Here is a 15,923-nt window from a genome sequence, read left to right on the forward strand (position 1 = left end):
CGTTCAAATGCAAAGCACGGTCTGGCGGGAGGTTTGAGATCGCCACATGCTCCCAAGCTCACCTCCCCGTTGTGGTGTCGGCCCTTCCCTCCACAGCCGCTGGTTTCTGCTGCTCGTAGGTCAGCGACACCGTTGAGGTCGTGTCTGCTTTTGCTATTGTCACCTCCTTGGCTTTGGAGGCGTCTTCCCCGCAGTGTGGGCAGTAGCTCATGTCGTTGACCTGGGAGGCACAGTTCTTGTGGAAACGGTGGGAGATGCTGCTCTCCGGCTGACACTCCATGAAAGTGCCCTAAAAAAACCACAGAGAAGAAATTCACACCTTGGTCACTACGTGCCTTACCCGTTCAACATGCTTCGTCCGCAGACCTCTTAAACACTTCATTCCTCACCACTCTTGTCCCTGGCGCTTCCAATACAGTAAGCAAGCACTGCCACTTCTTTAGAAGAGAACAAAACCAAGGTAATGGGGAAAAAACTCACTTGGTTAGGGACTGCAAAGCAAGTTTTTTAACTGCGCTTGGGAAACAGAACCAAGAAGTCCCAATTTCCAGCTCTTTCCTCTAACGCTTGAAGCTCTTGCTTATGTTTCTAGAAGTGCCAGTGTACTGTAAGGACGCCCCCAAAACTGGAAAAGAAAACTTCAGACCTGCGTGCTGAGCCAGCATTAAAACTACCTAACAAAGCTGCGCACAAACCATTCAAGGACCTATATGAATAGAATTAAATCAGTCGTTAACCCCAACGTAACCTAAAGCATGCAACTTCTCTGCTTGGACCAGCCCCGTATGCTGCTTAACCCCAATAAGGTGGCTGACTGCTCATTCAACAAACTTGGGCAACTTTTCTTAAAATTATTTTCCCTTTCCAGCGAAGTCCTCCGAACTGAACTGAGGGTACCCCAGAACTCATTGCCCTGTGATATCAGTGCTACCTGAAGCCCTGCTGTGCTCTGCGTTATTAGTGGTGGATTGCACAGACAAACACTCCCAGATTCACCTGCGGGAACCATGACAGGTCACTCAGAGATGTAAGAGCAAGTAAGGAAAGGTTAGTTAAAACCCACTCTTCTCCTGAATTCACGGTCCTCCCAAGCAATTTAATTAACTCTATTTCAGCTTTGCAAAATGCCTTTAAGGGTTTTGAGGATTTCATTTTTTAAATGATCTTTGACTCAGCATGAAAACCCAGGATGGCTCCATTTATTACAATTACAATTACAATAATGCCTGAGACTGCTGTAGCATCTTTCCGATGGAGAACACTAGCATCAGACAGCTAAGCCTCCCCATCACCCCGTGAGGCCTTCAATTGGTGTTTCTTAGCTTTACCAACAGGAAAACTAGGATGCTGATGACTTAAAGGACTGGACCAATGCTATGAAAAGCCTCAGTGACAGAGGTGGAAGAAGCAGCAGGAGATCCCACATACTGCCTTGTTCCAGTGCCATCACTCAGGTTCCCCATCTAAACCCTCATGAGCAGGTGGGGGGACAGAACCACGCTTGTGTACACAGGTTCGTTTACAAACCAAGCTAATACAAATTTTGATGTGATTGATCTGTACAGAGAAAGAAAAAAAAAAACAAACCACCTTGTTTCAAAGGAATTCCTAAGGCAAGACTTCCACCGTGTGAAATCCCAGGGAAAACCCTCCAGTAACACCCCTTGGGGTCTCCAGGAAGACAAAGGTGACAATTGCAGCTACCCTCACACACATTCCTGTTGAAAACACCACCTGACGTGCTGTGGAATGAGGTGGAGCTGATGCCAGGAAGTCAGTAAACCCCTTTAGGTACCATCTCCACCTTCAGCTCTTCCAGCTACTGCAACAGGTACCCCCTTCCCTAGATTGAGAGCACGGACTTACTGCAGTGCAAAAGTATCCACAGCCAGGGCAACACTGGTGTTTCACCATCCTCCCTCTATGGTCCTCACACAGCACCAAAAGCTGGACTTTGTTAGACGGGCGCATCAGTTCATACTTAACCACACTGTTTGTGCATCGGCCCAGCTGGAACAGGAGAAATTAAAGGAAATGAAATTACTGGAGACCAAAACACTCTCTGTGCCTGTGCGGAGGAAGACTTTGCACACTGCCTTGATGAGCCCTGGCTTTTTCACAGTAATTCAGATGTGTGCCAGATAGCATTAGCAGTGCAGCAGGAAGCTGTGAAAGCTGCTCTCACAGGAAGAAATGCATCATTTACTAACTAACATGCATGTGGACCCCGAGTCGTTTGTTCCTTGCAAGAAAAAATAAAATCGTAACTGGAAGTACGCAACAGCCAAGCAGCCGCAGAAGGGGCAGTCCCATGGGCCTGACTCACACAACATACGCTCTCCTTTTGCCAGGAAGAGCGGGTGTCGGTGACCAAGAGAACAAGACCATACGCACTAAATCTTGTTACAGTTCAGAAGTCACAGGAAGATAAAGGGAAAAATAATTGCTCCTAGTTGCCAGCGAAGTTATCGTCTGTACTGGTTCCAGCACTGGCCCCTGCCCAGACCACAGGGATGAAGAGCCAGGCTTTCATGAGAGCTCAACTAAAGTCACATTTTGAGCATGTTTTCCGAAGGACTTCACCAATGTACAGCTCTGGGCTTAAAAAGCTGTCTTCTCGTGCACCACCTTGTTCTGTTAATGACAGCAGGCTCCGTAATGGGGGGTCACTTTTCCCATCGGTGACTCTTCCCTCCCTCCGCTGCATCAGAAGGATCGGCGCTGCCTTCTGCTGCCCCCATTCATACATCTACGACATTTTCACATCCCAGGTGCCACCTGCTAGCACGACGCAACGCTGTTTGCGTTCTCTAAGTTCCTCTTGATAATAACCTTGCTTTCCCCAGATGCTTGGCAAAGGACATTTATAAACTAGAAATATAAACATGAAAGGCTGCTACAAGGAAACGTCCCTACCGAAATCTGTGCAGGGCTTACTGTGCGCTGCCACCATGAGCAGAGGAGTCAGTCAGGAACATGGTGCCTGCTCATCACCAACAGACTGTCCCTCTGGTCTAGCTGCGGTTTGCTTTGCTGCTTTTTCCTCAACAAAACTAGACTTTCTCTCTAATTTTTTTAAACTCCACTTCTCCTGCAGAACCAACACCCCTACAGAAAAAGAAAACAGATTTTAACCTAGGCTCATCGTTTACCCCTAGCATCTCTGATTCAAGTTACCCAAATTCCAGCTGCAACGTCTACCTGTGGCTGTGACACCTTGGCTCGGCTGATCACCCCTAACACACAGACCCCGGGGGCTGCGGGGGTGGCAGGAGAGGACCCTTCCCTTGATTTTCACTTATGAGTTGAGGAAATCTGATTAACACGTGAAAGGCTGCACTGTCCGTGTGAGAAAGTCCCTGCATTATTATGTAGCGCTATGTTATTTGTTAGAAACTCTAAAAAAGTACAAAATGATTAATTGCTATTTTCCAACCATTGCAGCAGGGTGCTCATAACTATTTATAACATTCTCCGAGGACATGACAGTCTGGAGAACCCACTATTCACACGTATAATATCCTTGTAACATCTATGAGTCACTTATCCCACTATGAAAAAGAATCTAACATAAAGCACGGCTTTTGCTAGTCCTCGCTCTGATTTATCCAGGGACAGAACTGTCAAACCACCGTATACACAAGAAGGAACTCTTTCATACACCTTTTGTTTATTTAGAAACCTTGGGGTCCCCCTCTCTCCAATAAGTCTCCAGGGCATTCTCTTGAACAAATCAATTTTACCATGCTTTGGAAATTCCTTTCTCTATAGGTACCAGCACACACTAACAGAAGCGGAGCTGGGCTGTAAACCTGATTATCCCTTTCTCCCTCCATCCACCCTTCTCCTGGGATCCTACAGGAGAACTAGGGATATTCTCACTCCTTGTCCTACTCCCAGCACGTATCAGAGTGCTGCAGTGTGACTGCTGCTCAGTTGAAGCTTAAAAGAAACTGGAAGTGCCTCCCAGTAAAAGGAGGATCTACCGAATGTGTTCCTGTCCTGCAGTCTCACTTGCCAGACTCCGGGAGGGAGTCACTTCTGCTACTTGCTTCCACACTTGTTGAAAAAGCAGAGCCCAAGTAGCCCAGCTGTGATTGACCGAAAGGCATCGAGTGTAATCGTTTTCAGTCAGCCAGACCTGGAGGCTGCGCAGGGTTGCCGGGACATAGGAGGCTTTGTAACAGAAGCCTCTTTGGGGAGGAGGAGAGAGGAAGGCTGGGGCAGACTGAGCCGGCGGAGGGCATGCCAAGTTCCCGAAACTCAAGAGCTGGCTAGGGAAAGGTTTGCATCAGCTCCTTTGTAGTCAAGGGAAACCAGCTCCAAGCCTCCTCTGATTGGATTTTCTCACTTTGATGCATGCTAATGTATTTTAGCCCACTTGGCCTGAAGTGTGTCTGTTACATCAACTTGATCCAGCCGCACAGGCCAGGACAAGCAGGAGAGATCCACCCAGGGCTTCTCCAGCTGCCACCTCCTCCTTTCCAAGTGGCTTCAACCCGCCTGTGCGATCCGCGCAGTGCCGCAGCCCTCAGCTTAGCGAGCGAGAGGTTTGCCCCGCCGTTCCCGCACACCAGCGGGTTCCCAGTCTAGCAGGCTGCAGAGCCCCTGTGTGACCCGACACGTGTTCCCGGCACAGCGTTTTATTCTTTATGTCTTTGTCCTCAGCAGAGGAGTCTGCGAGAAGCTGAAAGACAGGCTCCTACCTCGTTATCCACGCTCTCCGTGGCCATGCACTGGTTGTTGGCTAGCGTGGTGATCTCTCTGCTTTTGGGGGTTTCCATTCGACAGCTACAGAGGGGGACTTCCTGGAGACCATCGACTTCCATCGCTTCCGGACCATTGGAAAGACCTGGAGTACAGAAGACCAGTAAATCAACTCTGAAATTCTCTTCCAGGAGAAAGGATGCAGTCCGTCAACACCACCCATGTCCTGTGGCATCTTCCCATTCCACGCCCTGAAACGCTGTCAAAGTGTTATCTAAACCCTGTAAAAAAGAGACCCCTTTCTTACACCGGCTGGAGTTTGCAAAAGCACCCTGTACTCTTCTAAGTCCAGCCACACTAGAGATGACTGTGCTGAAATCAAGAATAGTAAGTTAAGAATAGTTCACTCTGAGAAAACCTCAACAAGGAAAAGCAACGAGGAGGTACAGACTTTTATCAGCCCGTCTCTCCTCCCCACCTGCCCCACAACACTGTGCTCTGGCACCAGAAATTTTGTAGGAAACCACCCGAAGCTGGAGATTTGAATAGTCAGTGGAGTGACAAATAGAAGTTTTGTGCTTTCCTGATCTTCTCTATTTGCAGAGGCTTATTACACAGATGGGAAAACAAAATTCCTGGGACTATTTGGTCTCAGCCAACCAAGAATTACTTATTTTGGAAACAGAACAAGCCAGGGAAAAGAAAGCAGCAAGATGTTCAGATGTCCTTGCCTTCTCCTCATCTCTTTCTCTCAGATTTTGAACATTTTCAAACCTATTTAAAGGTGGCTAATGGCTTTTGAGGGGGCTCACCGCCAGGTGTGGGGGCACAGCATTTATGTTCTTGTGGCTTTTCTGGATTCTACTCAATCACTGGGTTGCCCGTGATTGCAAAACACTGGCCTAACGACAAAGGGGTTGCTTTTAGTCCTACACTCCTAATCCTACACAGTCGTCACATCTCTTTGCAACGTTTCCATTACAGAAGCAAATCCTCAAACCTTTTCCTGTGGATTGGTTCACCCTGAAGTGTCCCAAGCTTTCCCTACCCAGGCCTGCTATGGGATTGAGTCCCAGCGAGAAGGAAGCGTGCTGCTATTTTTTAAGCTTTTGAAAGAAGAGTTATTTTGCTGCAACGTTTCAAAGATCAACTTCATTCCTGGGGGAGGTTCCTGTTCAGCTGGCGAAGGCAGCACTCCGCCTGCAGCATCCTGCCCATGGCTACGACCCTATCAGCTGAGCACAAGCCCCTTTCATCTTGTAAGGGGTTTCCTTTAGCCAACAAGTTGCAAGACCAAGCCTACAGAAGGGATGGGATATTTCAAGACGTACAAGCAGAGGGAAAGTCCTTGCAGTTTTCATGTAAAATCCTGTCAGGATCTTAAAGCTTTAAGAGCTTTTTCTAGGACCACAAATCACAAAGCTCATTCCTTGCCTTCCAAGCTGTCACTTCCATAATCTTTTTGACATCCAGAGGCTCTGGTGAAAGCATCCCTCATCCATCCTGACCCTCCCTCGGTGGCGAACACTCCCACCCGCTCTTTGATGCGCCTCTATCAAAAGAGCCAGACAACCTTTGAAAGTGAGAGAGTGACGGGGGACAGACGGACGGATCCAGGTCAGCCAGGAGGCGCTGGATCCGAGGTGAGGTCAGCACTGGGAACAGCGGCGGGGGGTGAGCACCCAGGAACCTCTTCCCAGGGCTGAACAAGAGGACCCTGGGGAGACGCTAAACCAGCACCCTCCAAGAAGGGAGGGGAGCTGCGGAGCGGGCCGGGGCAGCACCCTGGACCCCTTGTGGGCGTCCTCCCGAGCCAGCGCGCTCCACAGGCGCCGGGCTCCGCACCCCCGTCGCCATCGCCGTCCCCGGGGCAGGGGGCGCCGGCTCCGCGGCCGGGCCGGGCCCCGCCGCCGCCAGGGGGCAGCCGGGCCCCCGCGCGCCGCCCCGCGGCGCCCCCGGCACAAGGCCCCCGCGCCCGCTCACCTCCCGCCGGCGAGGAGAGGATGCCCTTCACCCGCAGGTCCAGGGAATCCAGGGACACCTCCATGTACTCCATGCTGTTCTCCTGGCCGGGGCCCTCTCTGCCTCCCAAAGATGCTTTATAGGCTTCGGCACCTAGATGGAAACACATGCGTGTTTACATGGCTAAAAAAAAATAATAATAATAAATAAATGGCGTGCAAGCACGTGCGGGTGTACAGGCCACATTTAAGCGAGCAGGCTGTATGCAGGCTCCTCAGAGAGGCCGTGAGTACAGATGCACATAGCATCATGAAAATGCAACATCTGGGCACGTATGGCACAACTGATTGCTTATTTCCTTCCCTGTCCGATCAGACAGATTTGCCACTTCCACGTAGGTAGGTAACAACAACAACAACAACAACAAAAAAAAGAATGAGAGACAAAGAAGTTCTGCCTCTGAAAGGCACATCTGCCTGCTGCCGCGCTGCATCGGCAGCAGGAGCTTAAATGGCACAAGGAAGGGATGAAACCAGGGCTCAGCGCATCCTCCTGCCTCCGACCTGCTGCGAAGGGCTCCAGGTACACTCCGGCCAGGCAGAGCGAACCGGCTCATCGTGTACGTCGTGGGGAGGACGTCCCATTCAGCTTAATGGGAGGGGAAAAACATAAAAGCCAAGTTCTGGCTTTAAGTGAACAAAGCTGTTGCTGGGAAGAGATTGCGTGGGGGATCCCTCGCTGGGAAGAGGTTGCGTGGGGACCCCTTGGAGCCTCCGTGGGAATTGTCATCTCTTCGCACTCCCTTGGCTTCGCTTTCTCTCCTGGTTTGCTTCTCCCACTCGGGCTTGGCCAAGAGGCTTGCGTTAGCCTGAAAGACTGGCTGCCACCTTTATTGAAGGGGTGGAAAACCAGTCTGCATCCGACATGAAGAATCAGCTATTTGCTCTGAAAGGGAGCAACGGCCCCCGCTTCTTCTTGAGAAAGGGGCCGCCTCGGGAGGCAGAGGAGCAAGCCAGACGACTGACAAACCCCAGGCACAGACCAGAGGCTGAAACATGGTCATGCTCAGCAGCAGCCACAAATCTGCTGATAAAAAAAAATGGCCTGTTTGCAAAGAATTAGCAAACACAGACGAGTAAACTCTTTGATGGCATTGGATGTGTGAAACCTTAATAACAAAGCTGAAGGCACAGCATCACTTCAGAGACTACACACTTTTTTTTACCCATCTCGTTACCTTTCCTGAAGAAGAAGAATCAGATCAAGCCTGCACTCCCGGTTCTCCCCATCCCACAGCTTTCAGAGGACAAAGGCCACTGAAACCTCCTTTTGAGTGCTGGGTAGCTTAGGTCAAACAAGAACGACCACCTGAACAACGCCCACACCATGCGATGGGCCAGAGGCAGCTAATTACAAACGTTGTGCTCTCGGAATAAGCAAAGACAACCTGCACATTCCATTCAGCTGGACAAACCTCCATACAAAAGCAACTGAGCATCGCTCTGGGGTGGGTCTTCCTTTCCCTTCTGCATCTAACCACGCTCCCCGAGCTCGTGGGACATGAGTCCACGAGGTCTTTTTTGGATACTCTAAAATAAAGGCAGTTCCTGAACAAAAAAATATTCCTCCAGCGTGCCAAGTATAAAGCCAAGTATAAAGCATATTTATTCTGCTGTTAACGTGTGCGCTCCAGCAGTTACTGCCAGTGAGGTGCAAGTTCACACCCTGGTTTATCATACAGCCCATCCTTGTGAAGGAAGGGCGAGCTCTGCAGACAGCCACTGCCTTATGGGCCTCGGGTCCTTACCCCTCCACCTGGAAGGCTAATTTCTGTGTAGTTAAGGAACAAAACACAGTTAGTTACCTAGCACACTGGCTTGTTTCTTTTTATTCCTCCGTCTCCTCTTGCGGGTGGGTTTCAGCCATGGACTGTCCGTCTTTCCTTTCCTCTTCAGCAGCTTCTTCTTGATGCTGGACTCCGAGCTCTGAATAACCAGAGAGGCCACGTGCATGTAAGGCATGTTGGTATCAGCGTCCCAGCAGTCCTTTGCGCCCATGCGAAAGAGCCTTCTCGCAGCTTGAGTTACGCGAGAAGGCCTTAAGGACTGGGAGTTTGAAATCAAGTGGTGCTAAGATGACTTTATAGCACCCAAAAGGAAACACAAGCACACGTGTGGGTGTATTTCCTGTCATTTCAATAGTGCATGCTTCACTTTCTCTTCCATGTAGGCTCTTACACCACACTCATCACAGGAGTAGCTGAGCACCTCCGCGCAGCAATGCAAGTATGCAGGCATGCGCACGCTTTTAGCTTCTCCCCAGAAAAAGTTGGTTGGGTTTTTTGTTTGTTTTTTTTTTTTTTCAAACTAAAACATTCACATTGCTCCATAGTCACGCTAGAAAATGCCGACAGAAATCTGCCTTGCACCTAAAGAGCCACCTTACAGGGCTGGGACGGACCCTGGGGAATTGAACTCTACAGTAGCAGACCAGCCCCCTCCCCGAGCAAGGTGCAGGGCATCACACCAGCACGGACTAATCACGCAGCAAATATTCAGACACACATACGATTCTAAACAAGGTTTGGGTTTGGTTTAAAAAATACAGTAATCTGGGGTGGGTTTTCCAAGTCAACATTGAAACAGGGAATCAGGTAACCCAACCCTGTAAGGCAGTCTTCACAGCATCCATCATAAAATTCACGTTCAAACTGAAACTGCCAGCTCCTGATGCTTATCCATCTCCCCTCGAAGCCTATGAAAAACCTCCTGCTACCGTTAACAGCGGCTGGATCAGGCCCTACCTTCATGGCCTACCTTGAGAGGAAGCCGATGCTGCACCATGCCCTGTTATCACAGTGAACGAAGCCGGGCAAAGGGCCGAGCCTTGGCTCTCCGGGGCACCTCTACGGCGTGTCTACGCTGCCCCTGATAACCGTCCCCAAGCGTGGGCTCGGTTGTGCCCTGCCACGTGGCTTACACCAATTGCATCACACTGCTTGTGGGGGAGAGGTTTGCGTTCGAGCCAGTCTCTGTCTGGGGAACCAGCTGACTCACCAGATATAATCAGAGGAAAAACCACCATCTAGGATGTGGAGATATGACTTGGGAGTTTGGACCTGACTGCTAGCTCAACCCTTGGTTTGAGCTAAGGCTACAGACTGGCCTCAGCTACCCAAAGAAAGGGGCAGGCTACACAGCCCCTGCTGCTTGGTCCTCTCTGGCTCCTGTAGTGTCAGAGCAAAAGGAACAAGACCCTAAAGAGCTTCACTGATTCACCTGGTACAGTCATTTCTACCTTCAGTTCAAAACTCAAGAAAATGAAGCCAAGAATTTTCTCAAGGTGACTGAAGAGTTGGATTGCCTTAAATGCTGGCTCCTCAACTTGAGGTGCTGTGGAAAGGGAGCAAAATTTTGAAGGAAAGTGGAGGGTGGAGGACAGAGACAACCAGTGAACAACAATTTAAATAAAAATAAGGTTCTCTTCACCAGCCATCTAAAAATCACCAACAGCTGGTGAAAGTCTTGCCCTAGCGCTAAAGAGACAACCTCCTAGGGAGAGCGTCTGTTTGTCTGCGTGCTTTCTGTATGTCTCCCTGATAAGAGCTGCTGGCTCATCCGGACCCGTGAGGGGCCACGTCAAGTCAGTGTGAACTGAGGCTGTGGGCTGGGCCAATGGATTTATGAACAACTCCACCTGGGCTCCAAAAAGGCTTCAGGTGCTGAGCTTCAGGTCGTAAAGAAAACATTGCTGGCTCCTACCACTCGCCAAGCCTGCATCTGAAGAGTTTAAGCACCCTTAAATATTTCTACTAACATTCAAATGATTAAAAGCAGTCAACACCTTGTTGAAAACAACAAACAAAAGCCCATTAATTAGCATCAGAAAGCAATTAATTGTATCACAGATCAGGGTTAAGCACCTTGTGGAAAACAATACTCTCTGTGTGGGTGGTTTCAGAGAGTGAGTTTTGTCAGAGACATGAAACTACATCGCTTCTCTCTCTCTCTGGCAGCAGTGCAGAGGGGAAATTATTATCAACAGGACAAAGGCTGAAAGATGCATTTAGCAGCCAGGCTTACCAAGTCAGACTCATCTCCATCTTCCTCCTCCTCCCCAGACTCTCCAGACTCCTGTTCCTCCTCAGACTCGCCATCATCAATCTGCAGCCACCATTTGCCCAAGAAGAAAAAGAGTCAGTCAGGTCAGGACTCTCAAAGCAGGGCACCCCCCATCATCCTGCTGCGCCCAGCACCAGCCTGCATGTGCACCAGCAGAATTTCCTCTCCAGGACAAGAACTCCAAGGCTGTTAATGCACGTCATGGTACATCCATGAGGACGGTACAGGGGGAAAAAATAAAATCAACCCCAGAAGAAAGTTTTCCAACCAAATCTTAACTTCTGTGATTATCCAGAAACAGCCTCATGTCTACACTAGGTATCATGATTCGGGAAAAAATGAACTAAACCAATGTTGGTGCTTTACCAGTCTGTTACAAGCAAGATTAGGAAAAAATCTCTTGCTGGTTCAGTGAATCCCATAACTAAATGCGGCGGGGGGGCAGGTTCTGCACATGTACTGGACCACAGACTTAACGTAGCAAGGCTGAAGCTGGGGGGTAGGTGGGGAGACTCTCATGGGTGCAATGCGGAGCAGAAAATGGTCATCAAAAAGCCTCGCTTCCACTGCTGTGCTTTCTGCCATCTTGCAGGCTAAGAAAACCTAGAAATTGCCTCAACTTGTGCCACTCCTACCCCATGCATACAAGCGGTGTCCCATCCCACCCCTTCAAGTCCTGCACAGGGCATGTGAATACCTTTCTGGCGTTGTCTGCATCGGATGCGCTGTCTTTAGAGGTCCTGTTATCATCTGCAGGAAACACAGCTGCCTGTTCTGCTCCATGATCATCCTCCTCCTCCAACTCATCAGAGTCTTCCTCTTCAGAGTCTACATCTATGCTTTCCCCGTTCACGTGAGGGCTGGCATCACCCAGGTCCTTTTCACTCTGAAAGTCGTCCAAGCACACAAGCCACAAAGACAACGTCAATTCACCGGACAGAGCAGCTGAATCCATCCCACTCTGTGCCAGGAGCCTCAAAGCTGCCAGGGGCTGGCTATATGTCCCTCCAGAGCTCTTACATGCTGCCAGCAAAGCCAGCCTGAGAGCCTGCCATGTGTCACCTAACCCTGTCGACCCGGGGAACGAGGAGCCAGGAGGAGTCGTTCCAGACTCAGGGTTGTACAGGGCGTTCAGGGGAGGAGGGCTGCTGGGCAGGAGCCTTCAGACAGACCCCTGCAGTCTAATTCAAACATGGACGGGCAGCTCCACCGTGGCATACCAAGGGCGCAAGAAGGTTTCTAGGGAATGGAAAGGGAAGTTCAATCAGAGAGAGGGATTTTCACTCCACTCCATGAAAGCCTAGCACTGTTTTCCTTGAATTCAAAGACCGAAACTGCAGGGCACGGGTTGCAGCAAAAGCTGAATTTGATCAGGAGTGAGTCCCTGTCTAAAGCTTTTTTATGTAACCGGTTGTTTTGCTGTACAGCCTCAAGCAGCAACACTAGACGGTTACCTTGAGGACTCTGAAACAAAAAGGTTACCGCATGGGGTATACTTGAAATCTCTCCAGTTCCACAGGACTCATGGGACAGAAGGGGAACATTCACTGGAAAATGTCTGTTTAAGAGTTGGTATCTGAACAGCTACTCTCAAAGAGCCATTCTCAAAGCAGCAAGGCTGCTACGGGCAGGATGCTGTCACCAGAGAGACGATGTAGACTCAGAATGGAAGATGCCGACAGCAACAAGCCAGCACGTTCCTGCACCTACGCGTGGCGTTGGTGCGCCAGGACAAGGGAGGTGTATGGGGACAACAGACATGTCCAGTGGGCTCGGTGCTCCCCTCACCTTGGCACCCGCAGAGGAATGAGTTATGCTCTTAAACATCTCAATCATTGTTCTCTGTTTTAACACTTTGGTCTTTTTCTTGGGAACCAGGCTATAGGTTCCCATTCTCCGTTTTTTCTTCCGAGATACTGCAGCAGCTGGAAAAGAGAACCAAAAGAAACCCAAAGTTTGCTCAGGAACGAAAAGAAGGCGGCACAGAGAGCCGAGGCTATACTGGGGGAAACCACATTTGAGGGCACGATCTGAGAAAAAGGCTTCCCACTCCAACTAATTTATTTACAAGTCAACCAAAAGATGACACACACACACACACGTGCAAACACACAAAGAGCTTTCTGCCAGCGCTGCAAACCCACCCAAATTCTGAGTATCCTCTCCACGCTTCTGCTGGCCCCTGCATCACCATACACAGTATCGAATCCTTAAATTAGCCTGTGTTTGGCAGTATGGCTGATGCTGTAGGAGGCTGAATAGAATCCAACTTGCTCAAATAGATACTGCAAGGCTAATAATACCAACTTACAATGAAAGCGATCGTACGGTAACTGAGGAACACACAAGGAAAAGGTACCTTAAATAAAGAGCCGTTTGCCATCGAACCTCATTTCACACCTACTATGGAAGGCGGTTTGACTCCTTTCACTACCTTGATTGGGTCTTAATTTGTTAAGTCTCTCTCCTGGCCTTCTAATCAAACCAGCCATCACACCTCACTGCCTGCTGCTGTCTTTGGTGAATACACATACGCATACACACACATCTGAGAGGCAGCAGGTGCTGTTAGGAATTTTAACTCTGTCCTTTTTACCCGTCTGCGACTTCGTGGTGGCCACATAGCTCTGGTTCTGAGGTAGTGACTGGTGAAGGCCCGGGAGAGAGGGCAACGGCAACGGCTTCCCAAACTCCAGGATGTTTTTGTTGCCTTCCTCCTTGGATTCTTTTTGATCTCTGCTGTCTCTCCCATCTTTGGGGTCTTTACTTGCATGCTGGAAAAAAAAATGCAGTTAAATTGAGCCTTTGCATTTAAAAAAAAAAAAAAAAGAAAAAGAAAATAAATTTAATTCCTTTCTGTCAAACATAATCACTTTCATTTGGAGATAGGACCACACATTCAAAGCAAAAAGCACGCAGCCCCTCCTCTAGGACATAAAGTTACTTTGCCTAAAGCCTGCAAGAACACTCCCAGCTCCTTCACTTGTTGAAGGCTGTTGCCTGTGCCGGTGAGAGGCTACCTCGCAGAGGCAGCACGGCAGGTCCAGAGCAACTGCAGATAATGAAAAGGATCAGACACTATTTACACAGGCATTTGGCTGGCTCCGGAGAAGACAAATGAATGCAACAAAAGCACCTATTCCCTGAAACAAGCCCCGAGTGCGGCTGTCACATCAAGCACGCACGAGAACAGTCTTGCAGAGACGTTTCAGAAGAGCAGGCAGCAACGGGAAGGGATCCTTCCTTTTGGACAGCATTTGGCACAATCGAGGCTTCGCAAAGGCTGCGGTCTCCCACCTCTAGCCTAGCACACAACGAAACATGAGCAAAGAAGGTATTTGCCTGAGATCGTAGGTTCACCTACAGTGCTGCCACTGCCGCAGCAAACACCTGCCCGAGCTTAGCTTAAACCAGCCAGCACAGGTACAGCCGACCTAACTGCTGCAACACCAAACACGGGGCAGGCTACAAGCTCCGACGGAAAACCTGATCAAGCTCAACAGAATTTTGTAGTTGCTCCTGCGCTCCCTGTCGCCGGAGCCAGGCTCCCAGGCCCCAAGGCAGCTTGCACCCGCTCCGATTTGAGCTCGTACTCAATGCAAAGTCTCCTTCAGCACCTTCGGGCATGAAAGCAGGGTTCCTATAGCCCCGCGTCCCCCCGCACTGCACCTTTTGCAGCAACCACTGTAATAGCAGAGAGCGGGGTAAATGCCGCCCCTCGGTTTTGACATCTTACACTGGAATTGCCCTCTTACGTATTTAACGGATGACCTAGCCGCATCCACACCTCTCCATACATCTGTCCGCTCAGCTGTCAAGTAGGAGGCAGGTTTGGCAGAGATGCTCCAGAAAACCAAGAGCACAGTGAGCAGATTACAAGCTCTGCGGTGGCAATGCTTTAGCGCTGCTCCACTTGCAGGAAAATGCTTCTTATGGGACTTCTGAAGCAACAGCCGATACACCAAAAAAGAAAGAGGAGTCCAGGCAAAAGAAAGAAAGGGAAAAAAAGCAGCGAGCAACAAAAACACTCTTTATAGTCCAGGTTCAGATAGGCACGCTTAGACACTGCTTTCAAGTAAGGTGACCTTGTGAACAAATGGGGAAGCGACCGATTCTCCCAATTATGGCTCTGCCATGTGCACACCGCTGGCAGAAAGCGAGGACTTGGTTGCAGACAGAAAAGCTATAATGATAATCAGAAATGACCTGCATAAAGAGGCCATCAAATTGCCAATGATTCCTGCATCAAGCCCATAACTTATGGCTGAATTGCCGCATCTTTTCTTAAAAGGCATCTAGTCTTGGATTAACAATTTCAAAGACTACAAATCTACCATATCCTTTGATACGTTGTTCCAATGCTTAATTGCTCTCACTGTCAAATAATTAAATGCATTATGCTTTTTCAACTAAATTAAAAAGCCTTGTATCATCAGAAAGTCTCACTCCAAGTAGATTCTTATGGACTATGATCAACTTTTTTTTTTTAAAAAACTTTCTCCTCAGTAAGTTTAATAGAACAAGCAAATGAAGTGTCCATAGGATGATTTACCGGACATTGGATCACTCCCGAGACTGCTCCCAGTTGTTCTACCCCTTAAAAAATGTACGTCAGGAGAGCTGGGCACAGTATGCCAATAATAGTCTCAACAATACTATTTATACCTCTTAGAAGTCTCTAGTTTACAGATGTAAAGGTTAACAGTAACTCTTGGCTACAGGATTGTTCTGAGAGCTCCCAAGTCCCCTGGAACATCCACTGCTTTCTGTTTTTAACTTAAAATTAGAAAAATGAGCTTGGGAGAGGGAGATCTGATGCAGAGCTGCCTGCAACAAGTGGACATAAGGGCTGCATTTTTTGGCCTTCAAGTGCAGGTTCTTGCAACTGGTCTCTGATAAAATGTGCTGTTACTCCCAAACATCAGGAATTCACATTCAGACCATGCCAGACTGTTTGGAAGAGCATAATCAAATTTTAAATGAAAAAGTAGTACGTTATTAGCTTGGGGTTTTTCTCTCCCCCTGTAATTACAACACGGAAATAAATTAAAAATCTTCAATAGGGCTGTATGACAACTGTTAAATGTGACTTTTTCATGGCAATTCTGGTAAAACAGTTTTTAAAATCAAATT

The 15,923-nt window shown here is 48.9% G+C and overlaps 1 protein-coding gene across 7 annotated transcripts in view; it reads right to left on the reverse strand.

The window, feature by feature from the left end:
* EHMT1 (euchromatic histone lysine methyltransferase 1) overlaps window positions 1-15,923 on the reverse strand; it is a 122,618-nt gene that overhangs the window by 27,163 nt on the left and 79,532 nt on the right. For 5 of the 7 annotated variants that reach the window (XM_082327840.1, XM_082327842.1, XM_082327839.1 and 2 more), the window contains 9 exons: window positions 13,387-13,564; window positions 12,579-12,715; window positions 11,488-11,676; window positions 10,752-10,832; window positions 8,534-8,654; window positions 6,691-6,822; window positions 4,707-4,852; window positions 1,867-2,010; window positions 63-289 (listed from right to left, as the gene is read on the reverse strand). In XM_082327840.1, coding sequence (XP_082183966.1) covers window positions 63-289; window positions 1,867-2,010; window positions 4,707-4,852; window positions 6,691-6,822; window positions 8,534-8,654; window positions 10,752-10,832; window positions 11,488-11,676; window positions 12,579-12,715; window positions 13,387-13,564 — 1,355 coding nt within the window. The remainder of the gene's footprint in view (window positions 1-62; window positions 290-1,866; window positions 2,011-4,706; window positions 4,853-6,690; window positions 6,823-8,533; window positions 8,655-10,751; window positions 10,833-11,487; window positions 11,677-12,578; window positions 12,716-13,386; window positions 13,565-15,923) is intronic. The other 2 variants (XM_082327844.1, XM_082327843.1) reach the window with 1 other exon arrangement.

This window comes from Platalea leucorodia (genome assembly GCF_965183815.1).
Source record: "Platalea leucorodia genome assembly, chromosome: 15".
Classification (NCBI taxonomy): domain Eukaryota; kingdom Metazoa; phylum Chordata; class Aves; order Pelecaniformes; family Threskiornithidae; genus Platalea; species Platalea leucorodia.